Source organism: Liolophura sinensis, chromosome 3 (assembly GCF_032854445.1).
Source record: "Liolophura sinensis isolate JHLJ2023 chromosome 3, CUHK_Ljap_v2, whole genome shotgun sequence".
Classification (NCBI taxonomy): domain Eukaryota; kingdom Metazoa; phylum Mollusca; class Polyplacophora; order Chitonida; family Chitonidae; genus Liolophura; species Liolophura sinensis.
Window position 1 is genome coordinate 16,364,835 of NC_088297.1, and position 19,552 is coordinate 16,384,386.

Sequence of the window (19,552 nt, forward strand, 5' to 3'; positions counted from 1 at the left end):
ATTTTCTTTAGCATTTTTTAAAAAATTTATGTTCCACTACAGCTAATGTCAGTTAATTCTTCAGTTTTTTAATTAGTTTAAGCTCCCAGAAGCCTTTGGCAATGTTTCAAAATGGAGGAAAGCGGCAACCGAGTCCCAAAACACGCCTAAGCAACGCCCGAAAAATTCGATACACTTTCATCCGCTGAAGCTTTTAATACCTGTTTTCTAATCACAGGAGTTTACAGAAATTTGCTTCCATTTCAAAATGTCGATGATAGCGAAGAATCGCTTGAAAAGCTCTTGGACGCCACTTAGTAACGAAGGCACGAACAACAAGGTACGTATTTTTTGACAGGTGCCCGTTGGTTCATGTTTTAGACAGCTGGAACGAGAAGCAGATCATCGTTAGACATGTTGCTTTAGTAATCTGCTTGACGAAAGGATTTTGTTGGAAAATCAGCAATCTTTTCTATTTGTTATATGAAACCTTCTGATTTGAAAACCTTTTGATATTTACCACTGTTAATGTAGATGGGAAGGTCTTCTATCAATCTGGCCTCAGACCTGTATTAGTTTTCCACTAGCGACAATGTTAACGTCTATAGTGTTGTAACCCCCAAACATTCTGTGGCCAGTAAGCTTTGATGAATACCTGGTCCAGTCTGTTAGAAAAAGCATCCATAAAAACCTTGACATAGGTTGGCTGTCAAAAAGTGGACCTTTCTATGCCAGCAGCTCGGAGGGGTAGGCCTACCTAGAAATGCCAAGATGCTGTCACTCACAGCCTCATCACAACCTGTCTCATTGTGTCCTCCCGCCCAGAATATCAAACTTCCATCATTAAAACTCATTACCTATTCAAAGTTTTGACAATTAAATTTCCATCATTTTGATACAAAGCATACACCTGTACACCAACAATGGCAGGCTGGAAGGAAGGAAAGACTTTACACCCTAAAATACACAGAATTACATTCGACCAACCCAAGAATTGGAAGCGCTAATAGGGTACTGGTTCCATCTGTCAAGGGTTTTCCTCCGGGCTGTGCCTGGTTTTCTGACACCATTGTTGAAGTGAAATATTTTTTATTCTAATACGATGTAAAACACCAGTCCAATGAATGAGTAAAACAAATGTTCTGCTGTTGACACCAAGCATAAGTCTGAAAATTTGTTATGTATGATGTAAAACCCCAAGTATACATACTTACATACTATGCTGATTTAAAAAAACAAACATCTGTGACCTATCTTTGGGTATTTTATTCATGTCACCATCATGATTTAATGAGCCATATTAACTGTTCAAATCCCTGAACTTTCATTCATAAATACACGTGATTCATGAACCAATCAGGTTCCATATTACAAAGGTCGGCATGCATCTAAATTATTGACACTGACAGGAGTTCAAAACAACAACATTGGATGTGGCTGTAGTGAGAAGTATGCAGCGTATGGAATACACTTGTTTTACACTAGACGTAGAAGTGCCAAAAATATATGTAACGCCCTGTACATCGACTCATTAAGGGTTATCGGGGTGATGGTCATGTGTTCAAAACCGCCTCTAGTTGGAGTATATAAAATCATTATTGTAATCAGTAGTACTAGTTATGCTGAGGCTGCACAGCAAGAATCAGAGTAAACTTAGAGCCAAGGCTCAGCAGCATCCATGAAAAGGACTCCAGGATTACAGGTATAAAATCAAAATTGAAAAGGTTTTTCAAAAATTGCAGTTTAAAATTCCCTGGACCTTCATATTCATGTACACTGCAGCATTGGATTCATTTTGTTTAAAACCAAAAAAAAAAAAATAATAAAAAATAATAAAAGAGGGTGTAGCATAAAAATTCTTGTATCTGACCTTGAGAAGTTTGTAAGTTAGCAGGTACAGGTAAGTAGAATCTCCATTCACCTGTAAACCCACAGTCTTATCATGGTTATAATACATGTCAGCAAAAACTTTCCCAGTGTGCACTATACATGCTGTTAACACATATACAATACATGTGAATAAATACATGTAAATTTAAACAACAAGTATTATGTGTATTGATTTATAGAGTCTGTACACAGGCATGCTGAGCTTTGATGCGATATGTGGGTAACTCTTGTTTGACAGCTTCACAAGGGGAGATTATTAAAGTAAAAGAAAGCTAAAATGTGAAGTAAGCCTCATCATACAGGAGCTTAAAACTATGCCTACATATAGTTTCATTTATTTTTTTTCGATTTTGGTGAAGAGAGTTAAAGCTGTTTTAACCTTAGAATTCCAAGGTGGGCTTTATGGACCATACTATCAGAAGTTTTTTTTCCAGCTTTAATCATAACACTGAATGTTGTAATAACTCTTTTAAACCATGAGTGAAAAGATTACTGAAATAATGTTCTTAAAAATTCCTCCCTTCTGGTGAGTTCCTAAACACCGTCAGTATGACCCATAAAGCCCACCGTCGAATTCAGATATTTGAATGCCTTTCAACACTCTTAAACAAATCTAATAAAAATAAATGTAAGGATTTTTACACATAGTTTTTAGTGGTCTGTATGATGAAACTTACTTCCTGTTTTAGCTTTCTTTTACTTTAACATGCCTGACTCGCTTGAGTACAGAGATACAGTCAGTATTTACATATGGTAAGCATGTGCATGCAACGTATATATGTACGGGATTTTTTTTTTATTATTATACAGTTTATGTGTATATGTAACCTCAAATTGTACTGTTTTACCTTTTCTATGTTCTTTAACATCATAAACATATCATGATTATGTGTGGTATATGGTTACTGTCCCGATTAATCTATTTTAGTGTTATTCTTCAGTTATTTGAAGAAAGAAGAGCTCTGGTCGGGAAATGGGTAAGTCTTCATTTGTGTGTATTTATTTAGCCCCTCAGTTTATGTATGGTGATATTCAGCTGCACTATGAACTGCACAGTCCATGCTAATGAAATATCTGGACGACTCAAAATTTCACCCACAAAATTGCATTTTCAAATGTGAATAAATGTCACAGAATAGTATTATTGGTGCTGAAACTTTTCAAGTGGAAAATCATCCCATGTTCTAAGCACATATCAAAACAGCTTTCTAAAACCAGTAGAACTCTCAGAATCAGGAAAAATGGGCGAGTTAGTCTCGAACGAAACTCATGGTCATTGAGTACAACAATACATTAAGGTACTGTGTATACATGTATGTATGTATAAATGGCAAAAAACTTTGACCATGACTAAGTTGCACTTTTTGCATGATTCTGACAGTTGGTTTGATCTTATCAAAGTGTTCTGAGGTTTGTTTGGAAAGGTACATGTCCTGTGGTGTCTTAGCGGAAAGCAGTGTGTTTAATTCACCACCAAAAGTGATATTTTATGATCTACATTTGCATCTAAGTATGCACTTTTTTGGGCCAAATGCTTGACATGGTACCCTCCTTCAGATATTTGCTGATAATTTATGATTTATTTCAGTTTGACAAATGGAACAGTGAGCAGAGGAAAATTGTGCTGGGTGATTTGATTGACAAGTCTAAGGTTAAACAGCTGGAGTTCACGCGCGACCTGTTGCAGGAGAAATGTCCCACAATGCACTATGACCTGACTCGTTCATTGCCACGATTCCTCAGTATCTACATATTTTCCTTCCTGGACCCTCGCAGCCTGTGCAGGTGTTCTCAGGTATGGTATAATGCACCATACCTGATACCATGAAAGTCAAAGAAGCATAGATTTAGCCAGAATTGGAAATCAGGCCATCTCATGTCCAATTTCTTCCTATTTACCATATCTCTACCATGCTAATTTTATCAGAATGGGGCGTCTCAAAGATACTGAGACACCTCCCCCCTCCCCACCCACTCCTTCTGTGCTAAATCTGTATTTTGCAGTAACATGTATGTGTTATGGTTTAGAAGTCAAAGTATGTAGATGTTCAAGATATGATGTGCACACATTTACTGTAATTCTTCAAGCTTTTGGCATATTTGCAAGTATGTTTTGTTTGTATACTTTGTGTGAAGCCCTGAAATTAACCAATGCAACCAATGTAGTTTTGTCCCCAAAATCAAATTAAAAATGTGCAAAAATTGCACTGAAATTTACTCTTTCATGTGTAAAAAAGTTGAGGAATAAGGGTTTGCAAGTGGATCGCATATCATGGTGACGTCCTCAGTTCTTATGTTGATTGGGTCGTAATACCAAACAGGATATTTGATACCCTTAAGAGTTGCCCAGTTCATGGCATATTGGTTGGGTAACCTAAAAAGTCTCAAATTGTCGGGAAATTGCCTGTTAAATTTAATTTCAATTTTCAAAGAACTTCCCCATACTCATGTGTACTGACTGTGCCAGTATTTGTAAGTAATTTTGAGGTTATAATTTGATTTGTACATAAGGCATAAATTTCATATTTTTCAATATCTAGCATGTCTGGTGAAAATTTGGTGAATAAGACATTTAATATGAATTACATAAACAGTTATAAATAAATACATATCAGAAATGGAATGTTTTTTAATAAGGCATTTAACACAATTCCATTAAATAAACAGATTTGATATTTCAGGTGTGTTGGTATTGGAAGCTTCTGTCTGAGTTAGACCAGTTGTGGATGCCCAAATGTCTGCGCCTAGGCTGGTATGTGCCCTTCACTCCTGGCCCTTACGAGACAGGAGCATGGAAGAGAACATACATCGAGCATATCAAAAGCCTAAAGGTCCTTCGCCCATCGGTATGTATTGCAATTTGATGTTATTAAGATTTTTTGTGAATATACCTGTTTTGTGAATTTACCCGGATTCTGAATTTACCTGATTTAAGTGGCTGTACAGGTAGATGTACAAATGCAACATTTTCATTGAATCCCTGGAAACGGAAAAAGACTATGAGTTGTGCAGGCCTTTAGATTTGTGGTGTGCCATCACACTCCCAAACCTAAAGCACTCCTGAAACAAAGTAAAGGTGTTCTGTTTATTTATTTGATTTATTTGATTGGTGTTTTACGCCATACTCAGGAATAATTCCCTTACACATCAGCGGCCATGATTATGGTAGGAGGAAACCAGGAATAGGTGTTATGATAACAGACAAAAAATCAGGGGAGAATGATTTTGGGTGTAACTAATCCCACTCCTGGTCTTTTACACACAATTTCTCCAAAACAAAGACAAAAGCCTGGTTGTGCTAGTGCAGTATATGTACAGTGTCAACCACATTTAGTAGAGTGCATGGGAAGGTCTGCCAGCAACCTGCAGATGGTCATGGGTTTCCACCAGAGCCTTTTGCTCAGTCTTTTGAGGCTTTAGGTATGACTCGATTCAGGATTGACAATGTCCATGTAGTAGTAACTGATTCACTTGGTGCTTAAAGTCAGGAAGTCTGTCAGGTTTTTGGCAAAGGGTGGCCGTTTCCTTCACCCGTAAACCTGTGTAAAGACACTGAACTAAATTGAGGATGGCATTATTGTTAAACACCAATCAACTAAGTAATAATAACTTCTTGAGCTTTCCATTCCTATCCTTAACTATTCCTTCCTTTTCATATTCTTAATACCCTGAATTGTACTACTTGTAGGCGTATCCTTTGTTCTAACAGCATACAAATCGAATGAAGTATCTTACACACAGTGATATTAACATGCACCCGCTCTCCCCAACACATACATGGACAGTACGTATTCTGTATTTTCTTAATACATACGCTACTTCCCTTTTCCAGGATTTACCTCCCTTTACATGAGGTATCTGTCCTTTATTTCAGTACTAAACATGCTAAAACATATGGGACTGTGAAAAACATTACCATATACTTTGTCAGTTTCTCTGTGCCCAGAAGCAAAGTGGAATGATTTTAAAGTAGTTACAAGAAATTGTACAAGCAGATTAGTCTTGGTTGATCACTGTAGTTAGAGTTGATTGCCTTCACACCATTACATCCAATGAAAACATGGAATACTTTTATTCTTGGCCTTTGCATTTGGGCCTCGCATATATAAGCACTAGGCTGGCTCCAAATGTAAGACTCTTGACAAATGCCGTCAAAGTTCATATGTTGTCTTTGAATCCAAAGCAACTTAAGATCAAGAGTTCAGCTGTAGCTTTTACTCAGGCTTTTTCTGCTAGCAACCTGCGGATGGTCGTGGGTTTCCCCTGGGCTCTGCCTGGTTTCCTCCCGCGATAATGCTGGCCTCCGTCATATAAGTGAAATATTCTTGTGTATGGCGTAAAACACCAACCAAATAAATAAAATAAATAAATACTCGGGCTTTTTGTCAGGTACATGTATACTGGGACAGAGGCGGTAGTTGGAAATGACCTCTTTCATGTACATGAAAAAATATAAATTTTGTAAAATCTTCAACCTTTTTGTGTGTTTGCAAGGTGTTTATTCTAGCAAAATTCTGAGGGCATTATTCTGTGTAGACTGATAAAATTATACTTTTTGTGAAGCTCTGAAATGGGTCAGTCTAAAAAAATCAAATCTTGTCTCTAAATTCAAATTGAACACATGTATAAATTGCACTGAAAGTTGCTTTTTCATATGCGAAAATGTTGAGGAATTAAAGTAAATGAGTCTTGCATTGCCATTAGACAACAGATCATGCAACGGCAGCCCGTTGATGACAAAGACAAACTGCTGTACAGGCGTATATACTGTTTTCATTTGCAGAGGTTTCTCTTACAGCTTTGTGAGCAGCAAGAGGTATTCAAATGTCATCACATTAGCTCACTTCACCCGTGCTATCTGATTAAATGAGGTCGTATTGAAACTGCTACTACCACTGATCTGTAAAGAAACCAGGAAGTAATACTAATTTTTTTGTGGACAACATGCACAAGCGTGAAAATTTTTGGTGTACATTTTTGAAAACACCTCATTTGAAAAGTGCTTAGACTCTTTTTGTTGTATGTAATGTCCTACATAAACAAGGTCATATCTCTAAAGCCATTTTAGTTTTTGCAAACGTTTAGCCTCAAAAATTGTTGGACACCCAAACTTTTAAATCAAGCTGTGTTAAAACTTAAAGGTAACTTGAACAAAAATATGATGGTTTACCAGTAAAAAATTTAGTTGTTATATAAATTTCTTTTATCATTCTTCTTTTGTCATACATAAACAGGGTCATGTCTCTAGAGCCATTTTACTTCCGGCAAACATTTGGGCTCCAAAACTGTTGGGCACACAAACTATTAAATCAAGTTGCATTAAAATTAATAAGTAAATTGAACGAAAATGTGATGGTTTACCCATTAAAAATTTAATTGTCATATAATTGTCTTTTATTCACAGGCTTAAAAACTCTCATTCACAGACTCGAAAGCTCTCGGAAAGCATCATTTTGATTTGAATTTTATTAAATTTTTTTTGCACAGTGACAATGTCAGTTTTAACATAAAAGACAAGAAAAAACAGAACTACTGAAACAAGATGGTCTTAAAAAATATGGAATCGCTTATCAGATCTGATTATTGCATTTCAGAGTCTTGTACCTGTACTATTTATAGTGGTAAAATAATTTTTAAGTTTGAAAAACTTATAAAACGTTATAAAGTTTATTTCATTACTGATTTTGAAAGGCAAAACGTTCACAGACGAGGCTGATATTTTGTGAAGATAATTACTGGGGCAAATTTACGATAATTTGGGCTAAGCAATTATTTTGCCTAAAATCTCTTGCTTAGCCTCTTTAATGGAAAACATTTTCAAATATTGACTTGTATTTCAGATCTATTCAATACATTCGGCTTTGAATAGTTACACATTATTGCAACGTAGGGTAACATCTATGTCCCCAAACAGGCTGGGTATTACTTTTCATGAAAGGTTATTGTAGCTGGTAGTAGAGTACATACAACCTCATTTAAATTAAAGTCTTTCACCCTTGTCTATTATAAACTCCAGGGCCCAGTGTCATGAAGATGTCAAACATGTACAATAATTGCACAGATGCGACAATGATACGGTGATGTACAAAATGATACGGTGATGTACAAAATATCGTATGACAAATGTTGTTTGTCCCTTTTTGAAACTGGGCCCTAAATCTTCAAGCATTCTACATTTACATAACTGTATTATGGTTATTTAGAAAACTTTGGAAAAAATAGCAATAGAAATAAATGTGTGAGCTGAAGTCTGACGCCCCACCCCAAATTAGGGTAACAGTATTTGTGTATTTTGTTACAGAGACAGCGTAGTTAAGCTAATATTATTCACCTGCATGCGTGCTTTGATCACATCTATGCATGTTCCCAAAGTATACCACATTTACCACAGAGTGATATGTGTATAATTGTATTTTTATCAAGTGAAAAGTTGTAATGATGTTACCAGGTTTTAAAATGTTATGTATTTTTAAAAGTGATGACTTCAACAAACACTTCTGCCAGTCATCAGACATGATGTAAAAGTGTCAAATGTATTAGATTTTATTTACATCAAATTAAAACAACACGGAAGTGGATAAGAGATAACGAATAATTATTTAGGAGTCTAACATTAGGAATAGTTGCATGATACATAGTCATCTTTATGATGACCTTAGCACCATTTGATGTCTTCATTTTTATTTTGATTTATTTCTTTGATTGGTGTTTTACACCGTACTCAAGAATATTTCACTGATACGACGGGGGCCAGCATTATGGAGGGAGGTAGCCGGGCAGAGCCCAGGGAAAATCCACGACTATCTGCAAGTTGCTGGCAAGTTACCTTCCCACGTATTTTTTATTTTGAGCTCATAAAAACGAGTGAATGACCAAAACATTCTGACCCCTGGTAACTATATTTACTTTCATGATTTCACTTTTCCATTTTCATTTCTAGCAACATTTACATGTATGTATTTTGTTTCATTAATGTTTAATGCTATTCGTCAGAATTTTTAACACTTTGTACACATGCAGCCAAATTAACCTCAATTGGATTTGAAGCTGTGACATAACTAGTCTAGCTGAAATACTGTAATTGTTCAACTGATTTGCATATTTGCAAGGTGTTTATTCAAGTATATTCTGAAAGCATTATTCAGTGTTGACTGATAAATTTCTACTTTTTGCGAAGCCCTGAAACTGGCCAACCCAACCAGTGCAGTTTTGTCCCATCAATTCAAATTGGACACATGAATAAATTGCACTGAAAGTTCCTCATTCACATTGCGGAAAGCTTGAGGAAGTAGGGTAACCAGATGGGGCCATTTTTTAAATTTTTGTTTGTTTTCGAGAAAAAAATTTAACATGTAAAACTGTCACAAAACTGACATTGTAGTGTGTTCTGACAGTGGTCTCGGAGGACGAAAGTACATTGTTGTTGTTAAGTTAGAGAAGCTTCACATACTACATACTATATATACTGTAAATCTTCAACCTTTTCAACCACTAAAACATTCTTTGCAGAGAAATTTATGTATTCAATTACTATGAAAATGACGCCAAAAATGCTACATTAAACTGCTCGATATTTCTCGATACCCCACAGTTCTCTCAGAATATTTCAAAATATTGCTATGCAATGGTGGTAGAAAAGTGTGAAGAATAAGAGCACATGTAGATGTATTTGTATTATGTATATGTTGATCACCTTCTGCTATTGTTTTCCTGTAATTGGTTTCCTGATGCAATTTTCTCCCTTCAGACTCATTTAGACTTAGACAAGCTGAACACAGACCGCAGCAGGAAACCTCCAAAGTCACGCAACAAGAATTGCCCTCCACCGTGGCGAGGATCCGACCCTAAACCCACCGACATCTGGAGAAACAACGTTCTGGACAATGATGATGTTGTCAACTCAGTGGTCAAGCTGTGAGTACCACATTTCTTTTCAAATTTGTGACACCTGGTCTGCTCATTTTAGCCGAAATATGTATGTAATTCTAGCAGGAATATTGAGTTTGTCTTTTCTCACATGGTTAGACCATCTAATGAACAACATACTCATACTTTTCCAAAAGGCTGGTAAAGAAATATTCTACTTTCAACACTACTAATATCTGTCCCAAATTTTAGAAGAATTAAAGTAGTGATGGTTTAGTAAGTGGGCGAGTGCTTGGGGTTTAACGTCATACTCAACAATTTTTAAGTCATATGATGAGGAAGGAATCCTCAGGGTGTATATAATTTGCCTCCCTGTCGCAGGACGGATTTCCACCACTCCTTATCTAGTGCTGCTTCACTGAGACGACTTACTAAAGGCATGAAAGCTGCCCCGCCCGAGCCGTTATACTGATACGGGTCAACCAGTTGTTGCACTATCCCCTTCATGGTGAACGCCGAGCAAGGAAGTTTCAACTTCCTCTTTTAAAGTCTTAGGTGCGACTCGACCCAGGATCAATCCGTTCCTGAAGTGGACGCTCTACCAACTGTGCTACTCCACTCTTATATCTGACTGTCAACATATAATTGAGGGAAAGGTTTTTCAGTACAATATTAAATACTGATCAAATAATTAATTAATTATATGAAAAATGGAGATTAAAATGAAAGATGACCCCAAAAATAATTGAGCATTATAGTGATTTTTAATACAGATAATGCAATAACTTATTTCTATTTTTCATGGAACTGAAGTAGGTCTAAGAGGTTGACTTCTTGTTTTCTTCCTACAGAAGAGAGAGAGGATATTACAGCCACGAGGCCAAGAAAATTACCCAGAATGCTCATAGCCGAGTGAAGACAGGTGCCAATGTGCTAACAAAGGCAAAACGGTCGAAGTCTGCTCCTGTAAGTGTCAATGACCCAGAGGCTGGATTATGAAGCTGTCTCACGTGCAGAATTAAGTCAGACTTAGTTTTAACTTATAGTATTCCTGAACTTAGATTTCAATTTAAACACTGATTTTTATTTTTGTCATAAAGATCTGAAAGATAACTCTTTGTATTAGGACAAAAAGATGTGTATTAAGATAAGTCGCATTTTTTGGTGGAATAAATTGTCTTGAAGTTTAGTCAAAGACAGCTGCGTGATCCTGGGGGGTGGGATGTTCATTCAGGGTTGTGGGATGTGACAAAATAAGCTTGGTCAGAGTGTCCGTAACATCAGTAACATGATGTAAGTCCAGTTCTGTCAGCAACCTCCAGATGGTGGTGGGTTTTCCCAAAGCTCTGCCCGGTCCCCTTACACCGTATTGCTGGCTGCCGTGGTATAAGTGAAATACTCTTGAGTATGGCATGAAGCATGAATCAGATAGATAAATAAATGATGGAAGTCCAGTTGCTAGAGAGCTGTTCTTTTCCTCTCCCTTTGCAGTATGAGGCAGAGAAAACATAGCCTTTAGCAGCCAGCACAAACAGTACATTTGGTTAACCTCCTCTAGTTAAAATGGACGTTTTGTGTACGCTAATTCTTCTAATTTTTAGGACTGCTATTAGTAGTGCTGAAAGCAAATAATTACATTTCTCTGACAGTTTTTGGGGAAAGTAAAGATGTGAATATGTTGTTCATTAGGCGGATTAACCATGTAAAAACAACAATTATCTGTATTTTGGCTGAAAAGAGCAGACCAGGTGTCCCAAAAATGAGAATAATTAGGTTAGTGTAATGTCCATTGAAGAGCACTTGTCTTCCACCAGTACTCCATATCTGTATATGACATGTGGGAAAGTTGATCAATATCTTTCCAAAGCACAATGGTTTACACCGAACACTATGGTTTCGTCTCCCCCCCCCCCCAAAATGCCCACCATTGTATTAGATTAGATTGAATATACATGTAATAGGTGAGTTTTGAGTTTGAACTCTTTTGTTGTTTAAAGTAAAAACAGTCCTCCTGTATTATGTGACTTGTGAAAAATGTTAGGTATAATGAGTGAATATTTGACATCGTTGATATCGCTTTCCGTTTTAAATATCTTAATGAGGCACCCTCAAAATAAACCACATTGACTCAAACATTTGCAAGAAATTTGTGTTTATGTGTATTTTCAGAGACTGATAGAAACGGCACCCCCTGGTCTGTCATATCTGGACGAACGGCCTCAGTGGGGAAGTAATGTCCATCACAACACGGTCAAGTTTTCCATGCAGTCTAACATGAAGACCAATGGGTTGCACACAGGCCATGGCAAAGAGAATACGGTTCACTCGGGACGGCCGCTGTCTGCCACAACCCAGCCCACTACGAAGTCAGCCTTTCAGGACACTCCATCCAAGTCTGCAAGAGACCCACCAAGTAAGGACAAAAGTAGCTCCTTCATACGTGTAACTCTGTTGCTTTGTTCCGTAGAAGAGTTGTATGTTTCGTCTGTCTTTTCCCCACAGAATTTTTTTGTGAAATCAATTTTTTGGTGAAACGGAGTCCGGATTGAACTGTGTCTTCTGTCGGTGTGATAGAAATGTGTCATTTTATTTCACCATAAAGGCTACTTGATGCAGTATTCTGGATGCCATGCAAACATGTTAACGGTTCAAAATGAACTTAGCCACGGAAAGTTAACATTACTTTCAACGGACTTCATTTATTCATATCCCATTAACCAAATAGCTGTGACTCCAGTGAGACAGATAAAAACACTTTTGGGATTGTTAATATGAAATCATTAATAATCATATCAACTGAAAAATCCTTAAGCTCACGATTAAAAGAAAACACACTATGCATGAACAAATAGTGAATGAAGGTTTAACCTTTCGGTGATCTCGCGTAACCGAGATAGCACAGTTTAAGCTAAATAAAAACCACACATGGTTGACATGATTGAGAAAATAGAGGTGCCAACATGTTATCAATTTTAACCAATGTGACAGGAGTTACTTCCGCAACCCCACAGAAGGCTGTTGTTTCCTGTGACATCAAGCAAACATTGATTTTCCCTGTAGCCATATATGTGCGATGGTACGAATGAAGTGACGTGTTTCCGGTTTCTGTAACATGGCGTACTCCATGGTCTCGTGAGAATTCTGGATCAAAAGTTGATTTTTAGAATTACCAAGCAGATAAAAAAAAATGGCTGTGCCTGCTAAAAGGAATACGGAATCAACGCTCATTGGCTGACAGTGGAGATAGAGTTTTGTGGGATAAATCTTCTAGTCTTGGTCACGCTTGAATAAATGTACCATACCTAAAATTCAGTTTGGGTAAAGTATAGGCTGGACTAACCTATCTCTCACACTACCCAGTCATAATCGATTCTGCACCCCTTTAAGGTTTGTTTCACCAAACTTTCGATATAACTTAAGTATAATATAGTTTATTTTTTTTTTAACAACCACCAATCAAATAAATTAAAACGGATACTCTTATGATGATAATACAGTGCTAATATTTCACAAAAAAAGAAATCTGCCACGTTGATACTTTGAGGGACTTTTATACTGACCCTGTCTAACCCTCCTCTTTCAGCAACGCCCATGTTCCCTCAGCAGCCATGGAAAGTTGCGGAGCCAGACGAGGAGGATGAGTGATCATTGTTTTAAATTTATTAATTCCCTATTTCTGTGGTAATTGAGGTTAAATTAGCATACTTGTACCTGCTGCTGAAACTTATTATGAAAATTCAGAACATCAGTGTCAATAAGGTACAGTTATCTTTTTTTTTCTGCAGGAATGACATGTAATTTTTATATAGTTGAAGTCAGAAAATAGAAATTGTTCTCAACAAGAGACAGTAGTTCTCAAACTACCTGTATCATAAACTGTTTTAGGTAGAAGCATAATTTTTGGATCTACCACCCCTGTAGACTACTAGCTGGCTCAGTGATGAAATGTGTCGGTGTCATATGGAATGGAGGCCCTTCATTAATGTCCTCAGCTTAATTTTTACTGTAGGTTTGTGCAAAAAGTTTTGATTAGTACAGGGCGAGGTGTGAGACTTTTTTCCTACACAAACAATGTTACAGCTGAGCTGTGATTAGAATGTGTTATGATTATTCAGCATGTGCATTCAAGAAGGTAGAGCTAATGTTCCCAGCACGTGATACTTTTTTTGAAGTGCTATATTAATTTAACATCCACATGTTTATCTCTATTCGAGGGAATATTAATCATCAATATTAGGCGATAAGCGGGGAATTTTGTAGATGAGTTTGTTTTTACACCCTTGTGTTGTTGAAGTCCACTTGTTAACACATATATGTTGTGCAGCTCAAATCTGCTATGATCCGTTGGCAGATTTGTGACGATCTTTGCTAAAGGTATATTTAGACACAGTTTTTAGAGCTGTGTCTCGTAATGCGTGGTCAAGCTTTTGTGGCAAAGCTGATGACTGGTTTGCCCAACTCAAGTATATAATCCGATTCAATTGACCTGCGATGTAAACAGGATGTACACAGGTGTGCCCATGTGTAAATAATCATAATGGAAAGACAGAAAAATTTATACTCCGTTATATATGAAAGTAAATGCAGCTGTGTATAATTCTACTCAAACATTCAATTCTAACAATGTAGTACATGTACATAGAAATAGTTTAACATCATGGTGTTGGCATATATCGCTACCAGTATAAGAAATTTTGATAATTAAATGTTTTATGTATCTATGCTTAGATGTATATGAAACTAACCGTCCACTTTATTTATTTATTTGATTGTTATTTTACGCCGTACACAAGAATATTTCACTTATACGACGGCGGCCACCATTATGGGGGAGGAAACCGTTCAGAGCCTAGGCGAAACCCATAATGATCCACATGCTGCTGGCAGACCTTCCCGTGTCCACTTCAATATTGATGTAAGTGTATACAGCCATATCCTTGTTGAGAAGGAATCATGCCGGTCTAGCCCAGCATCAGTATGTGATGGCCCAGTTTGAAGCCTTTTTATCATTTCAATGCGACATGTAGTAAATGTATACATTTTTAACAGATTAGCACATTATATATTTACAGTTATACAAATTGTTCAAATATTTAATCGTTATGTCTTCGTATATCTTTTATTCACTTTGGCTTATTCTGAATGCTTTTTATTTTTTTGTACCACTTTGAGCCTTTTTCTCTAGTATATATGTCTTGATTTTTTTGTTTTTTTGAAATCATGTCACTTCAACACAACAATGAAACAACAGAAGCATTGAAATAGTTTCACTATAAGCCAGATGGTAGTCTAAGAAACCAGCAATTGTTAATTCCCTCCATGTGCAGCAGGGGTGAAATAGGGCAATATGAAATGGGGAAAAATCAGGTTCCCCAGGTTTTGTCTATTGACAACCGGCCAATAAATCAGGTTTTAAAGCGCATGCGTGTTATTTGCTACCTTCCTTGCACTGGCAAAAACAGGAAACTAGGGCAATCTCTGACTAACATTTGCCTTTAAACCCCGATTTAAGTTACGTCTTCCTTATCTGGCAGATATAAATTACCCGCGCAGTACAAGGGAGTGTGACGAACAGCGAGTTCAGGAAGTCCTGGATTGTGAGCTTAGAGCCTGCCCGAGTTAATTGAATTAGTTTCTGATATGTCTAATGCAAACCATCCAGTTGATTGCAGTCTACATTATAGTAGTTGAGCATAACTATGCATACTTATAATATACCTTAATCCGTCCAGACGTATTGTCTTCTCAGCTTTACAAGCTGGTATTTGATCAGGCGACCCATCGTAGACTGTTGCCAATCAAATGGATCAGGGTGAGCAGCTCTGCATATCAGTGGAAGGGCTTTACCAACCGATTGGGTAACTATATATATATCGTTGATACCGTCCCTGTTTGTGGGTCAAACAAAAAGTTTGATTAGGCGTGGTTAGTTATTAATGTGACTATGAATCAGTCTGCAAGCAACATCATTCATGTGTATGTATCATAAATGTTGGCTTGTAAAGTAAATAGGAGCGATTTGAGCTTTTAGACACTTACATAAGAGGTTATGTACTTTTTGAGAAATCAAGAAAAGAAACAACTCCTTCACATTCCATTTATCAACAAAAACCAGTTTTTTTTTTATGTGAATCATGTACTGATCATATTGTTGGATACTTAAATTTACATTTTTATGTACAAGTAGAATTAAATAAATATTTCAAATACGCTACATACTGTCTTGCATATACATGTACACTTGTATAATAGCAGTGTGCGATGAATTACCCTTGTTTCTCTAAAGCTTCCTCTTTTTTGTATGTCAGGTTACCTTCCGTCTCTTTAGGGTTTCCCTGTGTCAGTTTGCCATAACCTCATCCTTTTGTCCCCCCCCCCTCTCCCCAACGTCTTATCTGCTTCCCATGTGTATTTCTCAGGTATTCGAGTGTCTATATGTCTATTTCCTCATGATCTCATTCTCTAAGTCGTTCACTTTTGTGTTGCCTTGCATGAAGTCTATTGAGGGTCCATTGCCCTCCACCAATATAACATATCACCCCTTGAGTAACGGTCTGAGTTACTCCTGGCACTTCGGTTTCCCCCACTCATAACAGTGACGGTTATCGCGTTAGTATTAAATTTCTGAGCATTACTAAATACAATTGTCAGATAAGTAAATTACTGCCGGACATGGTATCTATACATTTAGAAATAAAGTTAGTTCGAATGCGATTCCGCATCTAGGTTTTACACACACTGTAATATTGCACCCATAAACAAGTATTAGTGTCGGGATGAGGTGGTTCCTTGGAAAGACGATGGAGTGATCTGCTGGAAAAACGAAAGTGGAGCGGTTTATTGGAGGGACGATAGAATAAGTGGCGGACTAATGAAAATTTAAGCTTGTAACAACCAGCCAAGCGAATTGAAGTTTTAACTAGCCACTAGCTCCCCATGTTAGCTTGTGTTAGCTTGCAACAGCTACCCTGGTTATCTTGCACTAGCTACCCAGACTATCTTCCCATAACTACTCTGGCTGTCTCCCAAAAGCTGAACTAGATGGTCTATATGCTTGCTCGTGCAATCCTAATTAGATCGCTGAAAATTGCGAGCTTGCAGGAAGCTTCACATAAGCTCCCATTTGAAACAAAGCGTGCTTGCGCAAGCCATAGCAAACTCACCAGGGTAGCTACATCAAGCAATTAGCTAGCCTGGATAGCTAGCATTAGATAACTGACGTAGCTTACGCAAGCTATTCTGGATAGCTTAGGCTGACTACCAAGTTGCCATTGCGCACTTGATGATCTGATATAATGCTGGAATATGAATCCAGAAACCTTAACTATTTTCACACACATGCAATTTTAAAACACTCCTGTACATTGTACTAAAACAAATAACAGTTTAACTTCAGACTCTTAATTTATTTATACACACACAAAAAAAGCATTGATGACTACTTCCTTTCCCGCTATATTTCACCAGAGCAAAACCTGTAACGAAACAGAAACTTTTCTAATTGAATAATTCAGTATCAGTCATTTATTTATGCTCTATTTGAATCAGATAATTTCACATGGGTATGAGGTAAACCTGAATTAGTAATATTCAGTAAAAAGGCAAAAGTTAATTATTTTTCTGAAATGTAAAGATATGTATATTATATGAAAAAAGACTTGTTACTATGCCATTTCACAAAAGCCTGACTTATTTCAATTCAATGCATGCATTTGTGATTATGATTTACATTACACGAATCTTTATGCCGAATGCATCAAGTCATATGAAAGACACGGAAAAAATATTAATTATCATGGTTATAAAAAGTACATACCGGTAGATCTGTTAAGGTGAAAATTATATGCATCCAGTCAGAGTTGTTTCAGATATGCCAGGTAATTCTCGCCCTATCTGTGTTCTAGTGAAAACTGACGGACAAATGATCCACATCAAAAATGGGGCGAATTAAACCCTACGATGTAGAGTGAGTGAGTGAGTGCTTGGGGTTTAACGTCGTACTCAACAATTTTTCAGTCATATGACGACGAAGGAATCATTAGGGTGCATGTACGTGTAATGTGCCTCCTTGCAGGACGGATTTCCACCGCTCTTTTATTTAGTGCAGCTTCACTGAGACGACTTACCTAAGGCAAGTAAGCCATTATACTGATACGGGTCAACCAGTCGTTGCACTATCCCCTTCATGCTGAACGCCAAGCGAGGAAGTTACAACTTCCTCTTTTAAAGTCTTAGGTGTGACTCGATCAAGGATTGATCCTGGATCTACCGGTCCCGAAGCGGACGCTCTACCAACTGTGCTATCCGGGCCGGTCCTACGATGTAGAAACAGGGTATGCTCCTTTCGACGGATATACCTCGAGACAACCTCAGTGAAGCCATAATCAAGTGAGATACACCATATACTCGTACATCAATTTTCTACTTAATCTGATCACGATGAAAAAGTGGTGCAGTTAACAGAATTACACATATGCAATGCATTTATATTTCAGAATTTTTTTTTATGCAGGAAAAGAATTCAGTATATATTTTTGAGACAATAAAGAAATTACAGGGTACCTGCACCTGCGAAATACATAATATAAATGAAAATAGAATCAGTCAGTATAAAACATACCAAAGATTACTTTGAATTAAGTATAAGTGAAAAAGGGGATCCACAGTTTTAAATCGTACAGCATTCATAACTTATAATCGCAAGACCCATTTTCAAATCAGCTCAGTTCCCGAAGGAACATGTAAGAAGTAATACACAATAAATACGGCTGATACCAATTAAGAAAGAAGCAGTCAACACTTTTCACTGATGCAGGGAAGCAACTCCACATTTGCGTGACCCATATTTCAAATTCGTATAGTCCATCAATAATTTCCACGTGGAATACAGATATACGTATCTGTGTTGCGTTGATGGCAATAATTCTCAGAACCATCTCGTTGATGAGAAAATAAAAACAAACAAAACAAACAAAAAAAAAAACGTTGAAGCTGATGCAGCCCCTAAGAGTCCGATGAGGGAAGATAATGGAAGCGGATGATGATGAAATGATATAGAGGAAAATGAAGTGATATGGCGGGAAGGTAATAGAAGCCAGTTATGATGAAATGATTTAGTGGAAAGATACTCGAAATGGAGGGAGATGAAGTGATATGACGGGAAGGTAATAGAAGCGAGATATGATGAAATGATTCAGTGGAAAGATAGTGGAAATGGAGGGAGATGAAGCGATATTGCGGGAAGGTAACAGATACGGATGATGACGATATGGTTTAGTGGAAAATGATAGAACTTGGGCGGGTGGGGGGGGGGGGGATTGAAATGATCTGGTGGAAGTCTGGGGGATAAGTTGAACGACGAAAGGTTTCAAGCACAGGTATAACAGTCAAGAGTTAATACAGGCAAGTCGATGGGAATGACACGTTGCTCACGTTCCTTGCATTTAGGGCTAAAACTAACGTTTGTAAAATGTAGTAGAAAGCAGTCAGACTCAAACTGGATAACACTTGATGAAAATTAAAACAAAACGTGTGGTACTGATTTTTCTCATGCAAGAGATGGAAATTAGAGTTCTACGTTTACAATTGGTAAAGACGCCAATTGGGTTTTCAAGGAATGTACATGCACAAAAAATGCATTCATGAACTGATAGAAAATTTATTTACTTATATTTCCTCTCCGGTCGTAAGTGGGAAGGCCTCCCAGCAACTTGCGGATGGTCGTGGGTTTCCCCTGGGCTCTGTCCTGTTTTCTACCACCATAATGCTGGCCACCGTCGTACCAATCACCAATCAAATAAATACATACCGGTAAATA

At 37.3% G+C, this 19,552-nt stretch overlaps 1 protein-coding gene across 1 annotated transcript; it reads left to right on the forward strand.

Annotated features, from left to right (window-relative positions):
* The first annotated feature begins 121 nt into the window (after positions 1 to 121).
* On the forward strand, positions 122 to 15,980 carry LOC135463701 (F-box only protein 16-like). The gene is made up of 8 exons (XM_064741095.1): positions 122 to 319; positions 2,811 to 2,846; positions 3,458 to 3,664; positions 4,551 to 4,715; positions 9,617 to 9,783; positions 10,587 to 10,701; positions 11,905 to 12,148; positions 13,319 to 15,980. The coding sequence occupies exons 1-8, from the start codon at positions 248 to 250 to the stop codon at positions 13,378 to 13,380; spliced, it is 1,068 nt and encodes a 355-aa protein (XP_064597165.1). The 5' UTR covers positions 122 to 247; the 3' UTR covers positions 13,381 to 15,980.
* The last annotated feature ends 3,572 nt before the right edge of the window (positions 15,981 to 19,552 follow it).

Excerpts from the sequence above, each read along its gene's own strand:
- LOC135463701 (XM_064741095.1), top strand. The coding sequence starts at position 248 with ATGTCGATGATAGCGAAGAATCGCTTGAAAAGCTCTTGGACGCCACTT. Across the intron at positions 3,665-4,550 it reads GCCTGTGCAGGTGTTCTCAG|GTGTGTTGGTATTGGAAGCT; the intron begins GTATGGTATAAT and ends TTGATATTTCAG. Across the intron at positions 9,784-10,586 it reads GTCAACTCAGTGGTCAAGCT|AAGAGAGAGAGGATATTACA; the intron begins GTGAGTACCACA and ends TTCTTCCTACAG.